At 40.2% G+C, this 26,077-nt stretch overlaps 1 protein-coding gene across 2 annotated transcripts in view; it reads left to right on the forward strand.

The window, feature by feature from the left end:
• The window catches only part of LOC118806580 (aminopeptidase Ey-like), a 26,178-nt gene continuing 101 nt past the window's right edge, over positions 1 to 26,077 (forward strand). The window contains exons 1-20 of one of the 2 annotated variants that reach the window (XR_005007128.1): positions 1 to 692; positions 3,616 to 3,758; positions 8,159 to 8,292; positions 8,723 to 8,849; positions 9,064 to 9,218; positions 9,848 to 9,961; positions 10,539 to 10,682; positions 13,221 to 13,286; positions 13,753 to 13,818; positions 15,882 to 16,057; positions 16,142 to 16,218; positions 16,823 to 16,956; positions 18,671 to 18,726; positions 19,703 to 19,850; positions 20,199 to 20,290; positions 20,933 to 21,043; positions 21,309 to 21,476; positions 21,750 to 21,889; positions 23,267 to 23,348; positions 25,937 to 26,035. Coding sequence is in view for 1 of the 2 variants with exons in the window: in XM_036568036.1 (XP_036423929.1) it covers positions 16 to 692; positions 3,616 to 3,758; positions 8,159 to 8,292; positions 8,723 to 8,849; positions 9,064 to 9,218; positions 9,848 to 9,961; positions 10,539 to 10,682; positions 13,221 to 13,286; positions 13,753 to 13,818; positions 15,882 to 16,057; positions 16,142 to 16,218; positions 16,823 to 16,956; positions 18,671 to 18,726; positions 19,703 to 19,850; positions 20,199 to 20,290; positions 20,933 to 21,043; positions 21,309 to 21,485; positions 21,758 to 21,889; positions 23,267 to 23,348; positions 25,937 to 26,077 (2,952 nt within the window). In the remaining variant the exon portion in view is untranslated. Of the gene's footprint in view, positions 693 to 3,615; positions 3,759 to 8,158; positions 8,293 to 8,722; positions 8,850 to 9,063; positions 9,219 to 9,847; positions 9,962 to 10,538; positions 10,683 to 13,220; positions 13,287 to 13,752; positions 13,819 to 15,881; positions 16,058 to 16,141; positions 16,219 to 16,822; positions 16,957 to 18,670; positions 18,727 to 19,702; positions 19,851 to 20,198; positions 20,291 to 20,932; positions 21,044 to 21,308; positions 21,486 to 21,749; positions 21,890 to 23,266; positions 23,349 to 25,936 lie in introns of both variants that reach the window. The other variant, XM_036568036.1, reaches the window with a different exon arrangement.

Genomic DNA, 26,077 nt, shown 5'->3' on the forward strand with positions numbered 1-26,077 from the left:
TAAAGTATTCGCAGAATGCAGGAACTCATTTATCACCTGAATTTTCTCACAGCCACTAATACGCGAGCTGGGGCTCTCTTCAGGAGGAGAGCATCAAAACTCCACAGCAGCGCCTCTTTGGTTTCTCCTCTGTTGGTTTGTTGCGTGAACGTTCTGGAGAACATGGCCAAATGCCATTTCAGCATGATGTGCATCGTCTGCACGGTGGTGTCCGTGGTCTCTGTGGCTCTCCTGGTTGGAATCTGGACCTTCCAGTTTCTTGCATGTGCAGAAACTCCAGCTGCATTGTGGGAAAACTACCGTCTCCCTGATAACCTTCTTCCAGACGTCTACTACGTCACCTTGTGGCCACGGCTTCAACAGGACGACCGCGGCCTCTACATCTTCACCGGAAACTCCAGCGTGGTCTTCAGATGTGTGAAAGAAACTGATCTGATCCTCATTCACTCCAACAAGCTGAACCTGACCACTGCTGGTGGACATCTGGCTCGCCTGACTGCACTCAGTGACGCGCCTGCACCAGCTATAAAGTCCACCTGGATGGAAGTGACCACTCACTACCTCGTAATTCAGCTTAACGACAAATTAAAAGCAGGAAAATCCTATGAGCTCTTCACCGAATTCATAGGGGAGCTCACTGATGACCTGGCGGGGTTCTACAGGAGCGAGTACCTCGAAGATGGAGTGAGAAAGTAAGTCCTACACCTGCACTCTTCAAAATAGAGGTGCCAAAAAAACTGCTTGAAGAAAGGCTTGGTTTTATTAAGAACCTTTTAATGGATGCATCTTTACAGCAAGACACTCTCATAACTGTCCTCAAAATCAGATTTTCTCTACATTCAGAACCAAAAGCTTCCAGGACACCTGCATTGTTGAAGAACAGTGCATGGTGGCTTCTTGATTAAACAATAAAACAATAAAACAATGAAATTTAAGCAATCGGTTCTGAAAGATTGTTCCTCTGGAGTTCTACACAAAGATTAGTGTCTACTAACATCATCCAAAGGCTAGAATTTTTTAAGAAATACAAATTTGTGCATATTTAGGCAGATCATGTCCCATTTGTGTATCTAAATGTAACTTTTCTTTGCAAAACTTCCCAGTTCTCACTTTTTTTTAAGTGTCTATGTTCGATTAGTGATCGTTATGCAATTATTGATGACACAAACGTTTTAGGCTTTATCAGACAATCATCAAATGGTTCTTTGCATGGTGGGATGTGCTTCAAAATGATGGAGAATGTGTTCTACAACCCTATTTCCAAAAAAGTTGGGACGCTGTGCAAAATGTAAATAAAAATAGAATGCAATGAAATGCAAATCATGTAAACCATATATTTAATGAAAATAGTACAAAGACAACAAATTAAACGTTGAAACTGAGAATGTTATTGTTTTTTGGAAAATGTGCCCATTTTGAATTTGATGCCAACAACATGTTCCAAAAAAGTTGGGACGGGGGCCTGTTTACCACTGTGTTTCATCACCTCTTCTTTTAACAAAACTCTGTAAGTGTTTGGGAACTGAGGAGACACTGCTGTAGTTTAGAAAGTGAAATGTTTCCCCATTTTTACTAGGATTTCAGCTGCTCAACAGTTCAGGGTCTCCTTTATCGTATTTTTTCATTTCATAATGTGCCAAAATGTTTTCAATAGGTGACAGGCCTGGACTGCAGGCAGGCCAGTTTAACACATGGACTCTTTTACTATAGACCAATACTCTTGTAATTGGTGCAGAATGTGGTTTGACATTGTCTTGCTGAAATAATCAAGGCCTTTCCTGAAAAAGGCGTTGTCTGGATGGCAGCATATGTTTCCAAAACTTACATTTATTGTTCAGCATTAATGGTGCCTTCACAGATGTGCAAGACACCCATGCCATGTGCACTAATGCCCCCCTATACCATCATAAATACTGGCTTTTGAACCATGTGCTAATAACAAGCTGAGTGGTCTTTAGCCCAGAGGACACAGTGTCCATGATTTCCAAAAAGAATTTCAAATTTTCATTCATTGCACCACAGGATGGTTTTCCACTTTGCCTCAGTCCATCTTAAATGAGCTCAGGCCCAGAGAAGGTGGCAGCATTTCTGGAATCTGTTTATGTAGTTTCTTCTTTGTGTTTTAGAGTTTTAACTTGCATTTGTGGATGCAGTGATGAACTGTTTTCACAGACAATGATTTTCAGAAGTGTTTCTGAGCCCATGCAGTGATTTCCACTAGAGAATCATGTCTGTTTTTAATGCAGTGCTGCCTAAGGGCCCAAAGATCACGGGCCCTTATCATTTCTCGATTTGTTGTCTTTGTACTATTTTCAAAGAAATATGGGGTTTAAATGATTTGCACATCATTGCATTTTGTTTTTATTTACATTGTCCCAACAGCATCCCAACGTTTTTGGAAATGGGGTTTTTTAAAAAGTTTCTATACAGCATCAAAAAAGGTTCTTCTATTGTATACAAGCTTGACATCATAACAATAGAAGATAGAACCATATACAAAACATTCATCAATCTGAAGAAACATTTCACCATGCAGAGAACCTTTAAGCATGCAAATGGTTCTTTGAGTGTTCATGATTCAATATAGCATTGTCCTTCCTAAAGAACCTTTGAAGAACCATCTTTTTAAAGAGTGTATCAGAGCTGTATCTCAAAGTCAGAGGCACGCTACATCACGGGTCTTAAGCAGGCGGTCTAGCCCCTGTAGAACCTGGCCAAGAACCATTTTGGATACCATTCAATACAAAGAAGTATGCTTCAGTTACCAGTTTGCAAGAACTCAACATGTCAACAGAAAGTTGTTTAGCGCCGTTTTCTTTTGTAAAATACTGAAACTCTGCAGGAACAAATTCTGTCTGCGGAATAAAGCCAAAGGAAACGTCCATGTGATCCCATTGTTCTGATGTCAGCACTCAAACCAACACTTCAGGTGTTTAAACCAACTTTGGGCAAAAAAGGTTTCAATATGAGCTTTTAACAATAGTTAAAATATTAAAAAAATAAATAAGTAAAGCAAAAACTTTATTACTTCATTGGAAAATCAAATAACTTCTTTTCACAGTAGCCATAAAATGTAATGAGATTTTTTTAGTTTTAATTTAATTAAATTAGATTAAAATATATATTTCAATCACATTATGACTTAAACTATTTTATTTGATAATATTAATAAAAATATCTGATGGATCAGCGGAATGAACATAAGGGTGCCTGCAGAAAGGGGTTAAGAAGTTTCCCCAAACTTTTAAGAAGCAGTGTGATTGTGGATTATATAGTCTGTGTGGTTTATGTTACTGACTGCTGAATGGGATATATCATACAATCAGTGACTGCTCGGACTGATGCCAGAAACAGGAACTGCCAAACTCAAGGCCACAAGAGTAATTCACATGTTTGCGTAAGCGCTGTTTCCATGGCCTTGTGTAACCTTTACTTGGAGGTGTAAAGCAGGAGTTATTAAAGGGTGAATTCTGGCAGTTAATTTAGCTGGGGATTCCTCCAATTACATAAAACTTTGTAGTAACTGTTAGAAACAAGAGGTCTGGGCCTGTATACAGCTCATGGAGTTTCTGAAGTTAATAACTGAAAGAACAAATCTGTTTTCATCTCTAACAGGGTTGTAGCCACCAGTCAAATGCACCCAACTCATGCCCGTAAAACCTTCCCTTGCTTCGATGAACCTGCCATGAAGGCTGTCTTCCACATCACTGTCCTGCATGAGCGAGGAATGGTTGCTCTCTCCAACGGGATAGAAATCGGTCAGCGGTGACAAGAATATTTACAGGCACAGTCACACCAGAGACAGTCAGACACACTGAAATCAGAGACAATAAAATAACTAGATACAGTCACATCACAGACAGTTACACCAGGAATAGTCACACTAGATACAGTTACATCAGAGAACAGTCACCCTGGATACAGTTGCATCAGAGACAGTTAAAAACTAAATACAGACAGAGACAGTTTCACCAGAGACAGTCACACTAGATACAATCACATCAGAGACAGTTACACCAGAGACAGTCACACTAGATACAGACACATCAGAGACAGTTTCACCAGAGACAGTCACACTAGATACAATCACATCAGAGACAGTTACACCAGAGACAGACACCCTGGATATAGTCACATCAGAGACAGTTGCACCAGAGACAGTCACACTAGATACAATCACATCAGAGACAGTCACCCTGGATACAGTCACATCAGAGACAGCTACACCAGAGACAGTTACACTAGATACAGTCACATCAGAGACAGCTACACCAGAGACAGTTACACTAGATACAGTCACATCAGAGACAGTCACCCTGGATACAGACACATCAGAGACAGTTTAACCAGAGACAATCACATCAGAGACAATTACACCAGAGACAGTCACCCTGGATATAGTCACATCAGAGACAGTTTCACCAGAGACAGTCACACTAGATATAATCACATCAGAGACAGTTACACCAGGGACAGTCACCCTGGATATAGTCACATCAGAGACAGTTGCACCAGAGACAGTCACACTAGATACAGACACATCAGAGACAGTTTCACCAGAGACAGTCACACTAGATACAATCACATCAGAGACAGTTACACCAGAGACAGTCACCCTGGATATAGTCACATCAGAGACAGTTGCACCAGAGACAGTCACACTAGATACAGACACATCAGAGACAGTTTCACCAGAGACAGTCACACTAGATACAATCACATCAGAGACAGTTACACCAGAGACAGTCACCCTGGATACAGTCACATCAGAGACAGTCACCCTGGATACAATCACATCAGAGACAGTTGCACCAGAGACAGTCACACTAGATACAATCACATCAGAGACAGTCACCCTGGACACAGTCACATCAGAGACAGTTTAACCAGAGATAGTTACACTAGATACAGTCACATCAGAGACAGTCACCCTGGATACAGACACATCAGAGACAGCTACACCAGAGACAGTTACACTAGATACAGTCACATCAGAGACAGTCACCCTGGATACAGACACATCAGAGACAGTTTAACCAGAGACAATCAGAGACAGTTACACCAGAGACAGTCACCCTGGATACAGTCACATCAGAGACAGTTGCACCAGAGACAGTCACCCTGGATACAGTCACATCAGAGACAGCTACACCAGAGACAGTTACACTAGATACAGTCACATCAGAAACAGTCACACTAGATACAGACACATCAGAGACAGTTTCACCAGAGACAGTCACCCTGGATACAGTCACATCAGAAACAGTTACACCAGAGACAGTCACCCTGGATACAGTCACATCAGAGACAGTTGCACCAGAGACAGTCACCCTGGATACAGTCACATCAGAGACAGTTTCACCAGAGACAGTCACACTAGATACAATCACATCAGAGACAGTCACCCTGGATACAGTCACATCAGAGACAGCTACACCAGAGACAGTTACACTAGATACAGTCACATCAGAGACAGTCACCCTGGATACAGACACATCAGAGACAGTTTAACCAGAGACAATCACATCAGAGACAGTTACACCAGAGACAGGTCACCCTGGATACAGTCACATCAGAGACAGTTGCACCAGAGACAGTCACCCTGGATACAGTCACATCAGAGACAGCTACACCAGAGACAGTTACACTAGATACAGTCACATCAGAAACAGTCACACTAGATACAGACACATCAGAGACAGTTTCACCAGAGACAGTCACCCTGGATACAGTCACATCAGAAACAGTTACACCAGAGACAGTCACCCTGGATACAGTCACATCAGAAACAGTTACACCAGAGACAGTCACCCTGGATACAGTTGCATCAGAGACAGTTACACTAAATACAGACAGAGACAGTTTCACCAGAGACACTCACACTAGATACAATCACATCAGAGACAGTTACACCAGAGACAGTCACACTATATACAGACACATCAGAGACAGTTTCACCAGAGACAGTCACACTAGATACAATCACATCAGAGACAGTTACACCAGAGACAGTCACCCTGGATACAGTCACATCAGAGACAGTTTCACCAGAGACAGTCACACTAGATACAATCACATCAGAGACAGTTACACCAGAGACAGTCACCCTGGATATAGTCACATCAGAGACAGTTGCACCAGAGACAGTCACACTAGATACAATCACATCAGAGACAGTCACCCTGGATACAGTCACATCAGAGACAGTTGCACCAGAGACAGTTACACTAGATACAGTCACATCAGAGACAGTCACCCTGGATACAGACACATCAGAGACAGTTTAACCAGAGACAATCACATCAGAGACAGTTACACCAGAGACAGTCACCCTGGATACAGTCACATCAGAGACAGTTGCACCAGAGACAGTCACCCTGGATACAGTCACATCAGAGACAGCTACACTAGATACAGTCACATCAGAAACAGTCACACTAGATACAGACACATCAGAGACAGTTGCACCAGAGACAGTCACCCTGGATACAGTCACATCAGAGACAGCTACACCAGAGACAGTCACCCTGGATACAGTTACACTAGATACAGTCACATCAGAAACAGTCACACTAGATACAGACACATCAGAGACAGTTTCACCAGAGACAGTCACCCTGGATACAGTCACATCAGAAACAGTTACACCAGAGACAGTCACCCTGGATACAGTCACATCAGAGACAGTTGCACCAGAGACAGTCACCCTGGATACAGTCACATCAGAGACAGTTTCACCAGAGACAGTCACACTAGATACAATCACATCAGAGACAGTCACCCTGGATACAGTCACATCAGAGACAGCTACACCAGAGACAGTTACACTAGATACAGTCACATCAGAGACAGTCACCCTGGATACAGACACATCAGAGACAGTTTAACCAGAGACAATCACATCAGAGACAGTTACACCAGAGACAGGTCACCCTGGATACAGTCACATCAGAGACAGTTGCACCAGAGACAGTCACCCTGGATACAGTCACATCAGAGACAGCTACACCAGAGACAGTTACACTAGATACAGTCACATCAGAAACAGTCACACTAGATACAGACACATCAGAGACAGTTTCACCAGAGACAGTCACCCTGGATACAGTCACATCAGAAACAGTTACACCAGAGACAGTCACCCTGGATACAGTCACATCAGAAACAGTTACACCAGAGACAGTCACCCTGGATACAGTTGCATCAGAGACAGTTACACTAAATACAGACAGAGACAGTTTCACCAGAGACACTCACACTAGATACAATCACATCAGAGACAGTTACACCAGAGACAGTCACACTATATACAGACACATCAGAGACAGTTTCACCAGAGACAGTCACACTAGATACAATCACATCAGAGACAGTTACACCAGAGACAGTCACCCTGGATACAGTCACATCAGAGACAGTTTCACCAGAGACAGTCACACTAGATACAATCACATCAGAGACAGTTACACCAGAGACAGTCACCCTGGATATAGTCACATCAGAGACAGTTGCACCAGAGACAGTCACACTAGATACAATCACATCAGAGACAGTCACCCTGGATACAGTCACATCAGAGACAGTTGCACCAGAGACAGTTACACTAGATACAGTCACATCAGAGACAGTCACCCTGGATACAGACACATCAGAGACAGTTTAACCAGAGACAATCACATCAGAGACAGTTACACCAGAGACAGTCACCCTGGATACAGTCACATCAGAGACAGTTGCACCAGAGACAGTCACCCTGGATACAGTCACATCAGAGACAGCTACACTAGATACAGTCACATCAGAAACAGTCACACTAGATACAGACACATCAGAGACAGTTGCACCAGAGACAGTCACCCTGGATACAGTCACATCAGAGACAGCTACACCAGAGACAGTCACCCTGGATACAGTCACATCAGAGACAGTCACACCAGAGACAGTCACACTAAATACAGACACATCAGAGACAGTTTCTCCAGGAACAGTCACACTAGATACAATCACATCAGAGACAGTTACACCAGTGACAGTCACACAAAAGACACCATTTTATCGACTTAAAGAAGTACTTTATTGTCTAAATGGATAGTTATCACTGTTATGAACTGCATTGTACAATTTAATCTGCACTGTGTTTGCTGCTGTTTGTCTTTAGAAACAGTGAACACCACAGTTGATGGCACTGCTGTCACCATCACCAGGTTTGAACCAACACAGAGAATGTCATCATACCTCCTCGCTCTGGTTGTCAGCGACTACGTGAATGTGCAGTCAACAGGAAGCACTTTGGTATGAGCTGATTATGTTTTTAATTGACAGTATCAGTCAAAAGTTTGGATACACTTGCTGATGAAGGGTTTTACCTATTTTTACTATTTTGTACATTTTAGAATAAAAGTAATTAAAACTGTGAAACAACACTTGTGGAATTACACAGCGAACCCTCCATTTGCCTTGTTACAGTTTTATACATTCTTGGTGTTTCTCTCTGAAGTACCTTCACGAGGAGTCACTTGAGATTTTTGAAGAAGCACATATGATCAGAGAGCCGCTGAACACTACTTGCTTTAGATAATTTTTTTTTTTATGTTTAAAAGTTTTGTGGAAAACTTTTCCACATTTTAAATCAATTTGAAGATTTTAAGCATACATTTTACATCACAGTGTCTTTAATAGATATTAAGAAAACCATACATTCAATCAAGTGGTTGCTGTGCAGATTCGGATTTGGGCTCGTAGGAAAGCAGTCGCTGATGGACACTGCGCCTACGCCCTCAACCTCACTGGACCCGTCCTCCAGTTCTTTGAGGATTACTATAAGGTTCCCTACCCTCTCTCTAAATCAGGTACATTCATAAAGCACAGAGCTTTAAAACCAGACTGAGAGCATCTGCTGCTTTTTACTGCAAGATCAACAATGTGATCTGTAACTGTTGCATGCTAGTAGTAATAATATGCATTTAAGCTTATTTGTTTAGCATTTTAAGGATTAAATTTTTAGTAATTATTTTACTACAAGTTGAAAGACCATTTAAGTATAAACTCATGTGCTCTCTGAAGACCAGATTGCTCTGCCGGACTTCTACTTTGGAGCGATGGAGAACTGGGGGCTGGTCACCTACAGAGAGACAAACCTCTTCTATGATCCACTCATCTCCTCGAACGCAAACAAAGAGAAAACAGCCACTATAATTGCCCACGAGCTGGCTCACATGGTACTCTCAGCTCCTTATGTTTCATCATGAACCCCATCCTCCTAAACACACATCTTACTCTCTGGTGTAACTGCCTCTGGTTTCCAGTGTGAGTCACAGTCTGGTGTGCCTGTCTCTGCTTTGACTTTCTCTGATTTGGCTCTCTCTGGTTTGCCTGTCTCTGATGTAACTGCCTGGTTTGGCTCTTTTTTGGCTCTATGATTTGACTGGTTCGACTGTTCCTGGTTTGGTGACTGTCTCTGGTGTGGCTATCTCTGGTGTGTCTGTCTCTGGAGTGACTGGTTTGACTGTCTCTGGTGTGGCTAGTTTGACTGTTCCTGGTTTGGTGACTGTCTCTGGTGTGGCTAGTTTGACTGTTCCTGGTTTGGTGACTGTCTCTGGTGTGGCTAGTTTGACTGTCTCTGGAGTGACTGGTTTGACTGTCTCTGGTGTGGCTAGTTTGACTGTTCCTGGTTTGGTGACTGTCTCTGGTGTGGCTATCTCTGGTGTGTCTGTCTCTGGAGCGACTGGTTTGACTGTCTCTGGTGTGGCTGGTTTGACTGTCTCTGGAGTGTCTATCTCTGGAGTGACTATTGTTGGTGTGGCTGCCTCTGGTCTGACTGTCTGATGTGTGACTGTTTTGTGTTCAGTGGTTTGGAAACCTTGTGACTCAGAAATGGTGGAATGAGGTTTGGCTGAATGAAGGTTTTGCTACCTACGTGTCTTACCTCGCCGCAGACCACGCTGAACCCACCTGGAATCTGGTGAGTACTAGACAAACACACACACACACACACACACACACACACACACACACACACACCCCTCTCTCTCTCTCTCTCTCTCTCTCTCTGTTAATGCTACAACTTTCCAGTAATGTGTGAACATTGTCCATGTTGGTAAAACAGTAAAGTCAGTACCTGCTGTCACATTAACAGCTAAAAGACATTCTTTTGCTCCTTTGCATGACCTTAATATCTCTAAAATATAATAGCAAGATGTTTGTTGGACAATGATGGGTCAAGGTCCTGTACAAGCCACAGTTTTCCCAAAATTACTACACAACTTGATCCGGTTTTAGATGAGCATGTTGCAGTTGCCATGATGCTAACTGGTGGGGTAAAAGATCCACTACTTGTTGTTTATTTTATAGCTTGAGTGCTTAAAATACAGATGCAAACTTTGGACACTAAACACTGTCTTGACTGCTTGACTACATTTGGGGTAAAAGGGCAATTCTGGGTGAATTCGTTTTTTTTGGCTGCATCCCTTTAAGATGTCACTGTCTTTCATTTAAACATTTACCTGATTTCTGTGCTGACCTGCTTCTCTCTCCCACAGAAAGACCTGATAGTTCTGCATGACGTCCACAAAGCTTTCGCCGTGGACGCTCTGGCCTCCTCCCACCCCCTCTCCTCTAAAGAGGAGGACATCACGAGACCGGAGCAGATCGGCGAGGTGTTCGACACCATCTCCTACAGCAAGGTGAGGGAGCATCAGCACAGTTAGAGTCTGTAGAGAGATTCTTTTCTCTCTAGTAAATGAATAATGTGCAGTTGTCAGGTTGTCTGACCTTTGCTGACCTCAGTGAGGCCTCTTATTAGCAGCTTAGCCAGCAGATTAAGCTTCACAGTTTACTGCGCTGCAAAAATGATGCCTTGGCAAGCGAAGGTACCTTAAATCTAATTAATATATGTAATATTTGTCATTCTGAGATTAAAATATATAAAAAAGACAATGTTTGTGTTTTAAGTTAATCTAGTGAAAGTGTCCTATCAATCAGAGATGGGCAACAAGATGATAGTTTGTTATGATCAATTAGTTATTGCGATAGACAATAAGCTTTTCTGAGCATATTGTGGATATTGGCAGTATTTAAGGAGCACTGAACTGTGTGCTTAATCACAGAGATTATGTATAATGTGATTTAGAGAAGTACAGGATGTTAAATGTTGAATAAAAATAACTTCAGGTTTTTTAAGGCTGTTTTTTAAAGTGGCTCTACCTGTGCTTTGTGTCTGTGTCAATATACTGTAAAATGTATTGTGAAAACGTCTTTGTTAGCATGATACAATATTTTTGCCAAATCACTCACTTAAAATGTGTAAAAACTGTCTAGAAATAGGTTGAATATATGTATAATATTTAACAATCTCATAATGAGAGAAAGTATATTGACTAGATATGAGAGTGTTTCATTAAAACAAACAGGTTTCAATTAAGACAATTTGCCAGCAATCAATACAGCATAAACACAGTAATATACATTTACCAAAGTCTCATATTACTGAACATATTTATGAACAAACCAGCAAAAGATCTGTGTGAGAAAAGGCGAAACATGGTGAGAAAAACATGCTTAATAAAATTTCTTAAAAACTGAAAATGATCTTGTAATCTTAAAATCAGTATATCTGGTTGGTTGAAGGCGTTGTGGCTAACGTTAAGTAACACCTTTTGATCTGATGTCATCATAATCTAAAATAAGCAAAAACTTAGCATATGAACCTTGTTGTGAGCATTTTCCTAAACACTTATTTGGTACAAAAGTTCTCGAAATGAGAAAATTTGGAGAATCTTCAAGCTCAATGCTAGAATAACTTTGCCCAAACCAACACTGTAATTCTTAATAAGATTATTCTCAAGAAAGTTCTACAGTATTTCTCAAAATGGGGCGCTGAATGTTAAAAAAGCCACACGAGATTCTAAACTGCTTTATTAAATTATTTTTTTATATATAAGGAGACTAAATTCGTATGTATGAGATGAATCAGCATGTACAGCTTTAAAGCTCTTCACTGTGAAAGAAGAAATCAAGACATTTTTGTTTTAAGAATGTGATGTTCTAGAAAGCAGCAACGCTGTCCTGTTAAATTCCCCCCAAAATATTATTAAAATAAATTTATTGAATTAAATTTAAAACAAATTTATTAAGATTTATTAATTAAAAACGCAAGAGCTGTCGTTCATTTTTGAGATTTTTTGGCTTGTTAAGGTTTTTCTTTTGTACTGCGTCATTTTTGTGAGTGAAACAATATCAGGGAGGCTGTCTGAGCTAGCTGAGTGTTTTCTCTTCATGAAGGAGGGGAGACTTTATATTGTTGGTTATTATACAACAGTTAGTTCCGACAGCGCAGTCTGATTGGTTGAGAAGCGTTCTACCCATTCTATCACAAATAAATACATTTCTTAATAACTGTGTCACCTACTGAGCACTGGTAATAACTCGCTTTACTCTGCAGCTAATTGTTTCTACTTTAGCACCTACAGAAACAGACAATAAACACATTAGATAACTTCTTTAAAGTAGCATTTGACCTGCAGCTGGTTTGGTCAGATTCTGAATAAGAGAGTGACCACAGGCCAACATCACATAGCAGAGCCGAACCTGATATTATTACAGTTTTATGGCTCCGTCTAGTCTAGCCACACCTCGCAGTGCCAGCGCTAGCCACCAGCAGAACACAACAATATGAAAACTTGCACATGAACTAACAAAGAAAAAAAGTCATATCTTTAATAGTAAAATACTAATTTCCTTAACTATTTTCTTAGATTTACTTCCACCAATTTTTGAAAGATATTCCTGCACAATTAACAGTTTGAGGTGTAATCAGAGAGATTCAGAGTGGTTTGGTGTGAAATGGTTCAGATGTCTTTACAGTGGTGGTGATAGGAACCAGGGGTCGCCATGACTACAACACAAATATAGACATTTTATTTACTATCCAGAACCACCAGTGAACCTACACGAGTCTTCTGAGTTTATATGGAATGTTGATGATGGGAAAATAGTGGAAAATAACTTTCTGTGAGGGAGCTTTTAGAAGTGGACGTCTGGTTCCTATCACCACCACTGTGAACAATTCTGACTCGGTAAGTTTCTCCAGAACAGAGCGTTTCACACCAAACCACTCTGAACCACTCTGTTTACATCTTAACCATCTGATTATGTAGGAATTTTGAAATTTTAGTGGAATTTCCCTTCAAGTGAACACTGTGTTGTACTCTGTCTGTCTGTAGGGGGCGTCAGTGCTGAGGATGCTCTTAGACTTCCTAACAGAGCCAGTCTTCCTTCAGGGCCTGAAGGTGAGGGATCTCTTACTCATGAACCTCACCGATTTACATAGATCTTCTAATTTTACATCCAAAACACCCGAGACAGGTAAATCACACTTAGTCAAGGTTCCAACTCTTTCCAGCCTGTGGAAATAACACAAATGTGTTACCTCTTATGCATATTAATTATATTCATTTGTATATCGCTGTTGTCAGAACAAAACTTCGTATCTCCAAAATGGTAACTTTACAGGAGAAGAAAAAAAACATGCTTTACTTTTAATGTAAGTCAATGGAACCAGAATTTTTTTCCCCCAATTCATTTTGGGCCATTTCTTTTGGACCATTCATCATGAAATTTACACACAATGTAAAGAGCAACAGGTACTTTCAAAACATGTCAAAAACTCTAGAACGACAAAAATGGACAGCAGCGATATGCAAGTATGTATTGTATCATATGTGAATGTATATTTGCATTATGCTTATTTTACAGACCTACCTGAACATGTTTGCTTATAACAACACGGTGGGCTCAGATCTGTGGAATCATCTCCAAAGAGTAAGACAGATTTATATTTAATTATTTATTTATTTATATTTAATTATTTAATATTTCAGCCCAGATCAGTGGTGCCCAATCCTGGTCCTGGTGATCTGCCACACTGCACTGCTTAGTTACACCTTCTAAATCAAACGTACCTGATTCAGGTATTGAAGGCCTTCAGGAGCATCTGAATATTAGTGCCAGGTGTGTTGTTTCTGAACTCTCCAGGGTGGTAGATCTACAGGCCCAGGACTGAGCACCCATGGCCCAGAAAAATCCTCTGGTACAAGAGAGTCGATCATATTGTGAGGAAGAGCAACACAGTTGATTTGACTCAGTATAGCAGTGCTGCCCTCTTGTGATCAGTTAAAGCGATTGTTTTGCAAAAAAATGTAATCTGAAGTTTGCTTCTTTATTTTTAGCACTGGAGCTACAAGGCTAATGTAGCTAACAAACTAATTGAATCTCATACCTTTTATACATCACCAGCTACTGGACAAAAGTACAGACAATTCAGGCTTTAAAGGTGCAGTGTATAAGATTTAGGAGGATCTATTGGCAGAAATATATAGTAAACAAAACCATGTCTTCATCAGTGTATAATCAGGTGTAACTATGAATCGTGTTTTCGTTATCTTAGAATGAGCCCTTCATATCTACATAGTGAGCGGCTCCTCTTCCAACAGAGGCTGCCGCCGCCATGTTTCTGCCTCTAGAGGGTGCCTGTCACGCTTTTACGCTGAAGTGGCAGCTGGAATTTGGTGGCGCTGTAGCTCCGGTTGGAAGATGTAGAAAAGAAGAAGAATCAGTGGTGGCCTCCGGTGTTGCTGACCATTTTGTGCTGTGAGAGCTTTGAGAAAAAATTTGAACAAATGGAGGACCAGACTTATTATTTAGCACAAGAAAAAGTGAAGGAGGGTGAATCCTCACCATCAAAGAAGAGAAAACATGAAGAAGCAAAAGACAGACGATGGCAGAAAACCTGACGGCCACTGTAGGTTCTACTACACGCTTGGAAAGGGAGGGGTGAGGGAGGGGGATTCAGTTGTTTGCAGTTTGCAACCTCACCACTAGCTGCCACTAAATCTTACACACTGCAGCATTAAGATGGTGCTGCTGTGTTTAGCTATGCTAATATAATTTAGTCCACGTTTATAGACAACAGTAAGTTGTACAGAGTCAGAAACCACATAAAACAAGTTTACTAATGTGTCTTTTGAGACAAGTAATGATTCAGGTATGCAGTTAGCACCATGCTAAGTGGTGCTGTATAAGCTTGTATTACTTGTAAGCTCCATCTCTGGCTGAGAAACAGCATGAATTACATGCTAAGCTGGTCTGTGCTGGTTGACCAGCATACCAACATCCATCACACAGCATACACTCAGTGCAACAATGATGATATCTCCATTTTTATCATTTGTAACTTTTTTGCATAATTTGAAAACTTCAGCTACCATTTACATTGTGCTGAGATTTCATAATGAATGGAACAACGGAAATCATCTAAAATTACTTGCAAAAAAACTTGTTTTATTAACCTTCATTGCAAGTTACTAATGTTTTTCATCTCCTGTAAAGTTAAGTTTTCTGAGATATAAGGTCACAACAGCGATGACGACATGCGATTGTGCTGGTGACCAGCTTAACAGCATCCAAAACACACATCGCTGCTGTAGGAAGAAAACCTCGTATTTCCATTTTTCAGTTTTTAATATAATTTTAAAATACCTGTTGTCCTTTATGTTGTGAGTGAATTTCATGATGAATGGTCCAAAACAAACGGCCCAAAATGACTTGGAGAAAAGTCTGGTTCCATTGACTCACATTGAAAGTAAAGTATGTTTTTTCCTTCTCCATGAGGTTTTGTTCCAACAACAGCGATATACTGGTTTTACTGGTGACCAGAGATGCTGGTATATCTATCAGGGTTAGCCTCGTAGCTCCCAAAACTAAAGAAGCAAACTTCAGACACCCAACCCGTCTTGGCTGATCGACTGTTAGAGTAAAGGAGGGGGGTGTATTTGATTTTTTCCCCAAACTCTCATGTTAACTCAATGCTCTGTGGTTACTTTCAGGCAGTCGACACTAATGGAACGGTTCTTCTCCCCACGACGGTTGGAGAAATCATGGACCGCTGGGTTCTTCAGATGGGTTTCCCAGTGGTCACCATCAACACTGCTACTGGGCAGCTGTCTCAGAAACACTTCCTGCTGGACCCTGAGTCTGTAGTGGACACTCCGTCTCAGTTTGAGTGGGTCTGACGTCTCTGTGATGGTTTGTTTCCCGGACGCTGTTTCTGAGGGGTTTAACTCCTCGTGTCTCTCTGTGTCTGCAGTTATGAGTGGATCGTCCCCGTTAACTGGATGAAGTCGGGGGTGGAGCAGACGCCGGTGTGGCTCCTGGAGAAGAGCGGTGAGAATAAGCACAGCCCTCTGCTAATGACAGTTAAATCACTATGCTAATGAAACAAAATAATTAATACAATAAACACAAACACAAATAAATAGAACTTAACACTGCCAGTCAAAAGTTTAGGGACACCTACATTCTTAAAAAAGATGATTCTTTAAGGGTCGATTAGTAAAGAAAATGGTTCTATTTAGAACCATGAGCACTCAAAGAAGCATTTGGATGATTAAAGGGTTCTTTACATCATGAAAGTGTTGTATATGGATCTATATAGAACCGTTTATGGATCTATATAGAACATGGTTTACTTGTACTATAAAGTAACGTAAAGAGATTTTCTTTCATGTCATTTTGTAGCATTCCTATTGGTCCATTCATCAAGATAAAAGGAAGTTGCCATGTTCAAATGATGTAGAAAAATAGAAGTAAAAATAAAAATACACACTTTTTTGGACAGTGATTATTTTATTGCTATTATTTTATTTTAGAGTTTTATCATTATTTGTATTAATTAATAATTATTATTAAATTTAATTATTATTAATATTGTTAAATCAGTGTGAGTCGGATTGTTTGTGATGGTGGTGTTACTGTGTTGTGTCCTCAGCGTTCCACAGTGAGATGAGGACGGTGGGGGAGGACTGGGTGCTGCTGAATCTCAACCAGACAGGATATTACAGAGTGAACTACGACACGGAGAACTGGGAGCGCATCCTGAACCAGCTCAACAGCAACCATCAGGTAACATTAACAGCAGGCTGCAGTTCACTGCACTGAACATTTCACGATTCAAACAGCTCCACAGGAATAAGATGGAAAACAAATGTACAAAATTATTCACATGAAACCAGCCGACACATTTGAACATAGAGCAATTTAGTAAAACTGATAACTGGGATAAATTAGGTTAGATTAGAACTCCACTGATGTTTCAACATTTCTGCATAAATGAGTGTTTGAGCTGTTTGGTTTGGTGTGAAATGGTTCAGGTGTCTTTACAGTGGTTGTGATAGGAACCAGGGGTCGCCATGACTACAAAATGAATAGACATTTTATTTACTATCATAACCACCAGTGAACCTACATGAGTCTTCTGAGTGTTACAGGACGGCAGGGAGCTCAAACAAAGGCTGAACTAGAAACATGAAATGAAAGATAATGAGAAAACAAAAGACACTTCCTCTGTAATTATGAAGGGAAAGCAGACTGTTTCACTTGTTTGCTCGTACTGGAGCAAACACCTTTAGCATGGCTTGGAGCCGTTTGTAGCTCAAGCCTTGTTGTTTTGGGGCATTTACTCTCTTTTGTGTTTCCTTTCCTTTTCTTTTTGTTTAAAAATCCCACCTGGGCTAAGTACCGTACTGGTCACCCCTCTACAAAGGTGTGACAAAGGGCTGCTGTTTGTCACAGCCTTAAGTAGAGGAGTCCACAGGTGTGTCAGTTTGGGCCTAATCAGCCCGAGGGCTTCTGGGAATTGGAGTTCCCTGAACTTATGGTACCTTGCCGCTGTTGCCCTCTGCTGGTGGCCGTTGGCGCAGGCTGGACCCTTACTGCTGAGTTTATGTGGAATGTTGATGATGGAAAATAGTGGAAAATGTGAAATAATAAGATTTATTCAGATAATAAATCTGAAATAATAAGTCTATTTTGCCTCACAGCGCCCTGCATGCATCCCTCCACCATGAATGGAGTTTCTTAAAACTATCATAAAACAGTGTCTCAGTCATCAGGCAGTGAATTCATAACCATTTCATGTAGGAACTTTCTGTGAGGGAGCTTTTAGAGGTGGACGTCTGGTTCCTGTCACCACCACTGTGAACAGTTCTGACTCAGTACGTTTATCTAGAACAGAGCGTTTCACTCCAAACCACTCTGAATGACTCTGTTTACATTTTGTCTTTGTTTAAGACAAACAAATGTTTACAATATTTGACTTCAGTACAGCTATATTTAATACAGTTTTCAATACAAAAACAAAATATAGCTTTTGTGTATTAATGAACACAAGAGAGATTAGCATCATAATTATGATGACCGATATGTTATTTTCTGCAATAGATTCACTGGTAGAACCTGATTCAACAAATGTTTTTGGTTTTTTTTTATAATCTTTGAGATATTTAATTTAACCTGTTCTAATAAGTAAATTTTAGTTAGATCTGTAGTGAGATGTAAAGTGTGAAAAGGCTGAATCTTAACACCTCGTTAAAAGTTAACTGGCAGAATGCGTGTCCTCTATAATGTGTGCTGAGCCAGTCAGGTATGTTGTTGGTGGGCGGAGTCTAAATAGCTGTTTGTCATGAATGTGACTGTGATTATTCTGAAAAGTGCTAAATCATTAAAATAAAGAAAAGTAGTCTAAACTTCTGACTGTACTTCTGGTCAATTCTTCTCTTTTATTTTTGTTGTAATATTAGATTACTGAATATTTTCATATGTAAGTCATGTTTTACAGGCTGTTCCAGTCATTAACAGGGCCCAAATTGTGGATGATGCCTTTAACCTCGCCAGGTAAACACAGTACAATACTAACAGTAACATTATATATATAGTATAATATATAATTACATTGGGTGTAAATTTCATGATGAATGGACCAAAAGAAATGGCCCAAAATTACTTGTGAAAATGTCTGGTTCCATTGACTTACTCACATAACTGGATATAAAGAGAGCATTTTAGAGAGGACGAGTCTCTCAGAAGCAGAGATGGGCAGAGGTTCAACAATCTGTGAAAAACAACTTTAAATTGTGAAGACTTTGGATATCCCACCATCTACAGTACATAATATCATCAAAAGATTCAGAGAATCTGGAGAAATCCCTGTATGCAAGGGACAAGGTTGACGGTCAGTATTGGATGCTTGTGATCTTTGGGCCCTCAGGCGGCACTGCATTAAAAACAGGCATGACTCTGTACTGGAAATCACTGCATGGGCTGCATCACTTCCATAAATCGCTCTCTGTGAACACAGTTCGTCGTGCAATCCACAAATGCAAGTTAAAGCTGTATCATGAAAAGAAAATACCATATATAAACAGGATCCAGAAACACAACTTCTCTGGGCCCAAGCTTATTTAAGATGGACTGAGGCGAAGAGGAAAAGTGTCCTTTAAGTTCAGATCTTTAATGCCGAAGGGGTTGTACTAAATCACAGTCAAAAACCAAGAGCAGAAAGAAAACCAGAAAACCAACACAGAACAAAAGGGTACAGCAAGAATCAAGGCCATAAACAGAAAACAGGTCGTACACAGGGAAGCCGTCGAGAACACAGGAGAAACGCTCGGTATGGACATAGTGTGACGATACTTGGCCAATAACCTAAACTAAAGCCCAGGCTTAAATACTAACCTAACCAACAAAGGAAATAAGGAAAGGTGTGAGTGTAATCAGTAGTCTGATAGGTAGATTGGTGAGGGATTAAAATATCCTACAGCAGTAATTAACTTCATTTAATTTCAATTTTTATTCTCTTTTTTTTTTACAGGGCCAAGATAATTCCCGTCAGTTTAGCTTTGAACACAACTAAGTTCCTCTCGAAGGAGACGGCCTACCTGCCCTGGCAGTCAGCCTTAAACAACCTGGACTATTTCTACCTCATATTTGACCAAACAATCGTCTATGACAGCATGCAGGTGAAATATGGCTTTTTTCTCAATATTTCAGCAATATTTGGCACTTCATGCTCAATTTGTTGATCAAGTCCAGCTGATATTTACATTTTTTGAACATTTCATGATGAATAACCAATAGACGTTGCCCACAAGTGCTTGGAAGTCCACTGGTTATGTTCAGAGCCCTTGTTCCTGCTTCTATAAAGTTTCCATCCAGGAGATGGAAAGTTTTTTACAGTAGTGACAAAAGATGTTTATGAGTGAATTATGACGCACTGTGTCATTTCATTTGCTCATAAAAATCAACATGTGTGAACAGAAAGACATTAAACACTGATTCTGTACAATAAACAGTGTTTGTGATTGCAGGCGTATCTCAGGAAGCAAATAACACCGCTTTTCGGACACTTCAGGAACATCACCACGGACTGGACGGAAGTACCCGACGGACACACAGATCAGTACGTAATATAGACTCAGAGACTGAGTGATGAAAAACAGACTCTTTAAATGAATCGTTAATAGCTTTCAGCTCGTACTGGGAGAAAGATCATCAAACATCATCTAATCAGATGTTGTTTAGGTCAGGCTAAACATCTCCCTTCTGATTTAACCAGTGTATGTTACGGGGCGGCAGGGAGGCGGACCCAAACGCAGAGAGGAAAACCCGTGAGAAAGGGTCTTAAATGAATTTATTGAGGTGATGGAGTGTGAATTCAGTGTTTGTGCACATTGGGGGTTGAGGCGGCTCAGAGCCAGGCTTGAAACACCGATGTACTGATTGGCAGTCGGAGGAGCTACCGCTGTGCCACTGGGAAGCACAGGCGAAAACGGGAAAAACACCTCAACGAATGGGAATAAAAAAAAAAATGGCAGGAAAGGGCAGAAAGGGGACAGAAAGCAGCGTGCTCAAACAAACGCTGAGAGAGAAAAGTAAAATAAAGGATAATTAGAAAACGAAAGTGTTCAAATTTGCACACATTGATTTTCTAAGTAAGTTAACACACATCCTCCACAGAGAACAGAGTTTAGTGCACAATTTCTATTCTTTACAGAGTTTAACAAAAAACACAAAATGTGCTCGTGTTTATGACTCTGTGCAGGTATAATCAGGTGAACGCTATCAGGGTGGCCTGCAGTACCGGAGTGGACGGCTGCCAGAAGCTCACTGCAGAATGGTTCACACAGTGGATGCAAAATCCAGAGCAGAACCCGTGAGCAGCATCTGCTGGGCTTTATTTCCTGTGTTTAAAGATGTTCCAGCCACATATTATACTGTATATGCCTACAGGCCACTTTATTAGAAACACCTACCTTGTGCTTCCACTAATTGGCCACTTTATTAGAAACACCTACCTTGCTTCCACTAACTGGTCACTTTATTAGAAACACCTACTTTGTGCTTCCACTCACTGGCCACTTTATTAGAAACACCCACCTGGTTTATGGTTTCAGTTTTTTCTCTGCTCTCTACATCAGGATTCACCCAAACCTCAGGTCCACAGTGTACTGCAGTGCTGTGGCTGCAGGTGGCGCTAAAGAGTGGGACTTTGCCTGGGAGATGCTCCAGACTGCCAGCACCGCTAGTGAGGCGGATAAACTAATGTCAGCACTGGCCTGCACCAAAGATACTGGACTCTTAGAGAGGTCAGCAGGGAGGAACATCAGTTTCAGCATCATTTAACCTCAGAGCTGGATTTACATGTTATTATATAATTACATAAATCATTATTAAGTTATGTTATGAAGTATTGAAAATTGAAAGTTTAGAATCTGCGTTTTCCCCACTTGTTTGGTATTTTTATCAGCAGTAATAATTGAGGTTTCTAAGCGTTAAAGATTGATGGATAACAGTTTATTTTGCATGTGGTTTACTGAAGTACAAAGACACACTTGCAGGATGTTTTGTTTTTAATGCAGGTATCTGCGTTCACTCTGGACCCGACGAAGATTCGGAAACAGGACGCCACCTCGGTCATCGTCCAGATCGCCGGTAACGTAGAGGGGCGGAGGCTAGCGTGGGATTTCATCACCCTGAACTGGAGATACATTTTCACTGAGTGAGTCCCTCACTGACCAGAGCTTTATGGTCACACACAGCACGTCAAAAGTTTGGGGACAATTAGCTTCTACCACACAGAGGGGTCCATAAGTCTGAGAGTCTGATTGAAAATCTGGGATTTTTTCATTTAAACCTGGAAATAAACAACAGAAAGTTTTTGAACTTTTAAAGATAAACACTGCACTGTGTGAAGTGTCTTCTGCTGAAGCTCGTGTTCAGGCTGTCAGGTGGATTCGGCTGCCATTAAAGCAAAAGAGGGATAAATCACCAAATACTAACAAATTCTGAAATTCATATAATTATTTCAAATATTCTACTTTTCACTCAAATTTTGGTGCAGACAATATAATTTGTAACAAAAGAAACTTACTGTACTAAATTAGAAAAAATGAAAATAGAAGTTTTTTTCACTCTTGTACTTTTGGGCCCCGCTGTATTACACAGAATGCTTTCCAGATCTTGCCATATTTTAAAACTGAAGGAACAGCTGATGAAGTGTAATTGTGGGAATAAAGCCGAAGGACACGCCCATTTTATCCCCTTGTTTTGATTTTACTCATCAGTACTCAAACCTTTCAGGTGTTTAAACCACCTTTGGAGCAGAAGAGCTTCAACATTGAGTGTGTTCACATGCACTCAATAATCTGATAACTGCAGAAAATCTGATTTTGTCAAAATACAATCAATATGTTTACATGCACATGAGTAATCAGATAATGGGGAAACTCCAGGTCTACATGAGTCAGACAGTAATCAGATTTCTGCTTTGCAACCAACCAATAAACTCACAGAAGAAGACGCACGTAAACGTAACGTAAAACTCAAACTGAAACTATGAACATACATCATCTAGAAGATGAAGAATCCTTTATTTTGTTTTTGGTTTCAGAGTCGCTCTGAAAGTATTTTGCTGTATCTAGCAACATCCACTGTCTGATCTCACGCAGACTGAGAAATCAGATAGAAATCAGAGTAAGAGTTTACATGCACTGAGAAATCTGATTACTGAGCTAAAATCCAGCCTCTTTATCAGATTTCTAGATCGGAATATCGTGTTTACATGGCCGTTTGAATAATCAGACAACTGCAGAAATCTGATTATGATCAGATTATTGAGTGCACGTATACACACTCACTGTCCAATCAGTATTTATACTAAACTGGTTTTTAAACATGAACATAAAGCTGAGCGCTTAAGATAAATACACACAAAGCATCAGCAGAGCTGATTCATCATAAACTAAACCTGCAGAGGGAGAGTTTTTACTCACTTCACTGAAAAGAAACAGTGAAAATCGTTTGTTTTTTTTTGATTGACAATGAGTAACTTTGTCTCTTGTGAACTAACTGTTCTGTGCTGGTGTGTTTGTTCTAGGTACGGCGTCGGGTCGTTTTCTTTCTCTAAGCTCATAAGCGGCGTAACACAGACGTTTTCAACTCAGTGTCAGCTTGACCAGGTGTGTGGACCCCCGTTTAGCAAAGGACTTTGTTGGTGTCCTGCTTTCTCTGGACTGAGGAGAACATTAATGAGTAATCAATCATGTGACACGTTCTCTATAAAAAAAATAGACTAAGAAGGAATATTTTCAGGTTAATCATCTTTGACATTTCTGCATGTTGACATATAATTTTATTTACTGAAACAAGCAAACTGATCTGCCAGAGCAATAAGACACTAGATAAAATTACTTAAAACTGTAAAGTGTCAGCCTGTGTTGCCGACTGCCAGCAGAGGGCGACGGCGGTGAGGTACTTTTACTCCAGGAGACTTAAAATCCCAGAATACCAAGGGGTAACCAGTGCCAACCAGACGCACCTGTTGGTACCAGCATTTATGTTCAGAGAAAACAGCTCACCCTCGTCACACCTTTGTAGAGGGGTGACTAGCATGGTAGCCCAGGTGGGTGTAAAGACAAAAGAAAGAAGAGAAGGGACAAAGAGCAGAAAACAGAGCACGACAAAAGAAAACAGAAAAGGGAAAGAAAGAGGTTTAAGACAAGAAAAAAAGTAAAATAAAAAAGGAAGAGAGAGAGAGAGAGAGAGAGAGAGAAAAGTAAAGGCTGAAATATAGTCAGCTCCCCGTCTCTCCTCTGAGAGATGTTTTGGTTTGCTCATTTATTCAGTTTCTTGAATCTTTTGTTTGTGTGATTTTTCCTGCAATCATTCGGGTGTAATTCCGCCTGTCACCTGTGCTCCCCAGTGGCGCTGGGATTGCAAGTGCAAACAAAACATCTTTTTTTACATATTGTTTTCATTTATCAGTTTTAAGACCTGTCCTGATGGGTTTTCCTCTTACAACCATGTCAGAATTAACATAGTATCTCCAAAAAGGGAACTTCTAAAGAGGACAAATACATTCTCAGCTTTTAATGTAAGTTAATGTAAAGAGATTTAACTTGAAGCAGTTTTGGAGCATTTCTCCTGGTCCAATCATTTTTACACTATTTTAAGGCAGCTGCTTACCTCAAGTTATGTAGAAAACTAAAAATCCCCAAAATGGGGAGACTTTTTTTTTTTGAACAGCAAAGATATATTATAAGAAAACCTCGTATCTCCAAAATGGGAACTTTACAGAAAAGGAAAAAACTACTTTACTTTTAATGTAAGTCAATATAAGCAGGTTTTTTCCAAGTCATTTTGGATCATTTTCTTTTGGTCCATTCATCATGAAATTTACCCACAATGTAAAGAACAACAGGTATTTTCAAATTACATCACAAACTGAAAAATGACAAAAATGGATATGCAAGGTTTTGGTTTTCTTCTGACAACAGCATTATATATATATATATATATGATATAATTTATATTATATACAGTATAGACTAATATGAGAGAGAGAGATGATTTCACTTCCCTTATTTTACAGTGTCGGACTGGTCCTCATTACTGTTGTATTCCAGCTCCAGCACACCTCAGACAATCAGTAGCTGCATTGGAGCTGGAGTAGTTTACACAGAGGAGGATGTGTAATGTAATGTGGGGGGTTTGATTGGTCAGTTGGTGCAGGATAAACTAAAAATTCCACATTGAAAGGTTGTAGCCCATCAGCATTACGTCACAGGACACTCAATAACAATACAAACACTCCTCGCGGCTGTGTTAGCATGAAGTAAATTGGAACAGGACCATTATGACTGATGCTCGGCCCATAAACGTGTTCTCTCAGAAGCTTTACAAAATGCTGGGAAAAATCCCATTTAAACCCATATGAAATAGTTTTCTGTCTCGGAATAGCTTGACTTTACTGACGTAGCTCAAGACTGCAGAACTGTGCTTTCTGTAACTTACTATACGGCAAGCATGATGTGAAAAATATAAATATTATCAGCAAACCTTTTAGAGTAACTTCAGCCATGGTGGTAGGTAGTGTTGCGGGCCCGTGATGCTAACTCAGCTCGCTAGCAACGTTGAAACAGCCGCACTGCAAAAAATGTTACCTTGGCACATCAAATCTTAAATCTAGTCAATATTTCTAATATTTCTCATGTTGAGGTTGGTGTAAGATTATTATAAGATTATTTAACTTATTTCAGGGCATTTTTAGGTATTTTAAGTAATTTTTCAAGTAAAATTCTCACTAAATCAGCAGATAATTTTGTGCATAAAATAAGCACAAATATCTGCCAATATAATGAGAGAAGTTTACTTGATAAAATGACTTAAAATGTGTAAAAATACCTACATAATCTTGCAATAAGCTTAACATGAGATATACTAGATTTATACACCAGATTTAACTTAATTTCTTATTTCTTGTGTCAATATACCATTTTGGCATCATATCATATAATATGAATCAGATATTATCCCTACAAATATGCACACTCCATATTCATACTGGGTTAAAATCGCAGAGCTCATTGCTAATCAAAATGACCTTTTAAACATGGTGATTATCTTATGAGTCACATCAGCAGCTGCAGTAGAACCGGACTGAGTGCTAATATAAAGATATAAACATCTGCCATGTTATTTTCTGTCATATTTTGTGTATATATTTATGTAAGTGTGTATATTGTTTGTGTTTCTGCTGGTGATGAAGCTGCTGCAGTTTAAGGAGCAGAACGCTGATGTGGGCTTCGGCTCAGCGAGCTCGGCTCTGGATCAGGCCATCGAGAAGACCAGAGCCAATATGAAGTGGGTCTCAGAGAACCAGAGAGAGATCAGTGACTGGTTCAGAGCA

The sequence above is a fragment of the Colossoma macropomum genome, unplaced genomic scaffold (assembly GCF_904425465.1).
Source record: "Colossoma macropomum unplaced genomic scaffold, Colossoma_macropomum, whole genome shotgun sequence".
Taxonomy (NCBI): domain Eukaryota; kingdom Metazoa; phylum Chordata; class Actinopteri; order Characiformes; family Serrasalmidae; genus Colossoma; species Colossoma macropomum.